This window comes from Parasteatoda tepidariorum, chromosome 1, assembly GCF_982258835.1.
Source record: "Parasteatoda tepidariorum strain Cologne lab strain chromosome 1, Ptep-v5.0, whole genome shotgun sequence".
Lineage (NCBI taxonomy): Eukaryota > Metazoa > Arthropoda > Arachnida > Araneae > Theridiidae > Parasteatoda > Parasteatoda tepidariorum.
Genome location: NC_141755.1, coordinates 68,532,826 through 68,535,912, shown reverse-complemented (window position 1 = coordinate 68,535,912; position 3,087 = coordinate 68,532,826). Strand labels below are relative to the sequence as shown.

Below are 3,087 nucleotides of genomic sequence, written 5' to 3'. Positions count from 1 at the left end.
TAAACTGCAATTTTCGAACCATTAGCAGCGTAAATATCAAAAGATTTATTAGAAATCAAATTTTTCTGCATATGTGTTTTTGGAATAACTGAAACAGAAGCCCCGGTGTCTATAAGAAACTGGCGGTTGGTGAGTCTGTCGTATACAAATAGGCGACTTTGACTAGGACCTATATCTGCCGTCGCATGAACAGAGGGTCCAATCAGTTTTCCGAATTTTGAGCGTAATTGCAAGGAGGAATGCATTTATTAGCTTTAGTACCGAATTTATAGTGATACCAGCATAGAGGTCCAGCCACAGTGCGCTGTGTCGACCTTGAACGAGAACCTTGTCTACGTGTGCTAAATTTATTTTTATTCCGATATTGTTGTCTAGACAAACGTGTAACGGTCTCGGAAAGTTTACGAATTTCATCCTCCAATTTTTGAAAACGCGAATTGTCATCTGTCACATTTATAGAATTAACTGTCAATGAATTTTGAGTTACTTCCAAAATTTTATCGGCTTTCTCGGCTAGGAGAGATAAATTTTGCTCACCTTTTTCCATGCAAACTGAAAGAATTTGTTGCACGGAGACCGGTAAACGCTGAAGAAAAAGTGAACGTAAAATTTCTGTGCTTATAGAATTACCAGCGAGATCTTGCATGGAGCGTAATAAGTGAGAAGGTCGTTTATCTCCCAATTCTAAGTCTTTAAGAAGCATTTTCAAACGAGCAGTTTCGGAATCTGCATAGTTTGCAATTATTCTATTTTTAATCGTTTCATATTTATTATCAGTAGGTGGCTGCCGAATAATATCCGAAATTAAAGTTAGAACGTCTCCATCTAGAGCAGACACAACGCAGTGATATTTTGTGTCGTCGGCGCTTATCCCAGATACGACAAACTGAGATTCCAATTGAATAAACCACACTTCTGGATTAGCGCGCCAAAACGAGGGTGCTTTAAAAGCGACGCGAGCAATATCTGCCACGCTTTCAGAAGCAGTAATTTCGTCAGGCATTTTGTTTATATGAGCGAGTCAGAGAGCAAAAAGTAAAAGGCATGCACAATAAATCACAAATTTAAATTTCTAATCGAAGTATATCAAACATAAGTTAATAAATGCATTTTGAGAAAGAATGCAAAATACAGTTGAAGAATACTTCATTTTAAATTAAAATTATTGTAAGTGATAAAGTTGAAACTAATTAATTGTATTTCTTATACTCTAATTAAAAATTCATTGCTTTTCACACATTGTAATTGAAATTTATAGTAAATTAAGATTAGAGTAACAAAGTTTACGAAATTGAAAAGTAGTTATTAAATGTCAAATATAATGACAGAATATTTTAAAAAGTTCAATTAACTTTATAGAAATATTAAAAAATTTGCATTATCTTAAGCATTTATAAATTTAAATTTCATCTAATATTTGAAATAAATGACCATATTTACGTCGTAGAATAAGCTTACTGAACGCCAGTTGACACCACCATGAAAGAAACACATTCTATTTGCAGACTATACGTGTTCTATGTCCAAACGGGTCACCACTTTTAGGCCCCCGTGTCTTCGAGGGTCTATTGAACGTTATGCATAAAGAAAGAAATATCATTCATACATAAACTAAATTTATTAACTAAAAACAAGAACACAACCATCTGGTTTGACGGCCGAGAATGAAAAGGTAAAGCTGGAAAAGTGAAAATCCAAATTACAACTCAGTTGTCAACGGAACGTTGCCAACGGTGTTAAATAAATTTAAAGCTTTAAATAAAGATAGGTGAGGCTAGATCTGTAGCTCACCATACGTGGTCGGATTACGATGCATTTTCTACCTTTCTAAATCTGCTAAGGAAAGATAAAAACTCAATCCCCGTCGGAAGGCGGCTTGGAATTTAAAGACTAGCCATGCCTGCTTGTTGTTTCTTAACCTTTCATCGTCACCACACATATTTGACTCTTTTTGAAAAATGCATGCATTTATTTGAATATTTTGTACCGTTGTATGATTAATACGAAAAATGGTCATATTGTTTTTCACAAAAATTTTAATAATTCTTAAATGAGTCGCTTATTATAGCTTATAATATTTATTATACAATTTTATATGTGTCTTATATACGATAATTTCTTTTCGTTTTCATTATTTTTTAAAAATTTATTTCTTAAAAATTGAAATGTAGTTCTCAAATTTCTCTAAAACTGAGTTAAATGAACAAATATTTCTGAAGTGATACTTTATAGCTCTTTCCAACAATTCTAAAGTTGAAAATATAATTGATGTAAAATCAGGAAATGGAATAAAAGCCATTTGTAATTGTATAATTTTATAAAAATGAAAATAAGTAAATTAATTTAAACATTCTTTTAAGTTCTTTGTGTTGTAAAGTTGTTTCACTCTAAGTTATCCTGTTTTTTAAAGAAAAAATAATAGTTTTCATCCCTTATTGTTCGCACAAGTGTAATTTCTATACCATTGTAGGTTTATAAATGCTAAAATGTTTCCATAATTCATCTTTACATTTTTTCTTCTTCATAATTTTTTTCAGAGTTGAGATTTTGAAGTCTTAAAATGAAAAATATCACCCAAGGACCTTTTTAAAAAAAGAGGTTAAAGAGTAACAATAATATTTTTCATATACAAAACAAAACAAAATGGCAGCTGTAAACCAATTTTCTCGAATAAAGCCATTCATTTCAACCTCAAGCACATCGTTAGTGAGTTTTTAACTCAAAACACAGCTCGAAATGTGTTTTTCCAAAAATGAACACAACTCGAAATGCGTGCTTAATGGACACAGCGCTAAATGTTGCCACACACAGCGACATGGACACAGCGCTAAATACTTATGAAAATGGACACAGCTCCATATGAGTGCTACGAATATAGGCACAGTTTACATTGTGTGCTTACGAAAATGGACATAAGTTTGAAATGTTTGTTTATGAAGATCTACATAGTAAGAAATACATGCTTACAAAAATAGACATAGCTCGAAATACGTGCTTACAAAAATGAACACAGCTCGCTATGTGTGTTTACGAAAACGGGTAGAAGCTTATAATGCGTGTTTACGAAAATAAACACAGCTCGAAATG

At 32.4% G+C, this 3,087-nt stretch overlaps 1 protein-coding gene across 1 annotated transcript; it reads right to left on the bottom strand.

Moving 5' to 3' along the window:
- Positions 1-202: 202 nt before the first annotated feature.
- On the bottom strand, positions 203-1,003 carry LOC147816498 (uncharacterized). The gene has a single exon (XM_087156694.1). The coding sequence runs from the start codon at positions 1,001-1,003 to the stop codon at positions 203-205; it is 801 nt and encodes a 266-aa protein (XP_087012820.1).
- Positions 1,004-3,087: the final 2,084 nt, after the last annotated feature.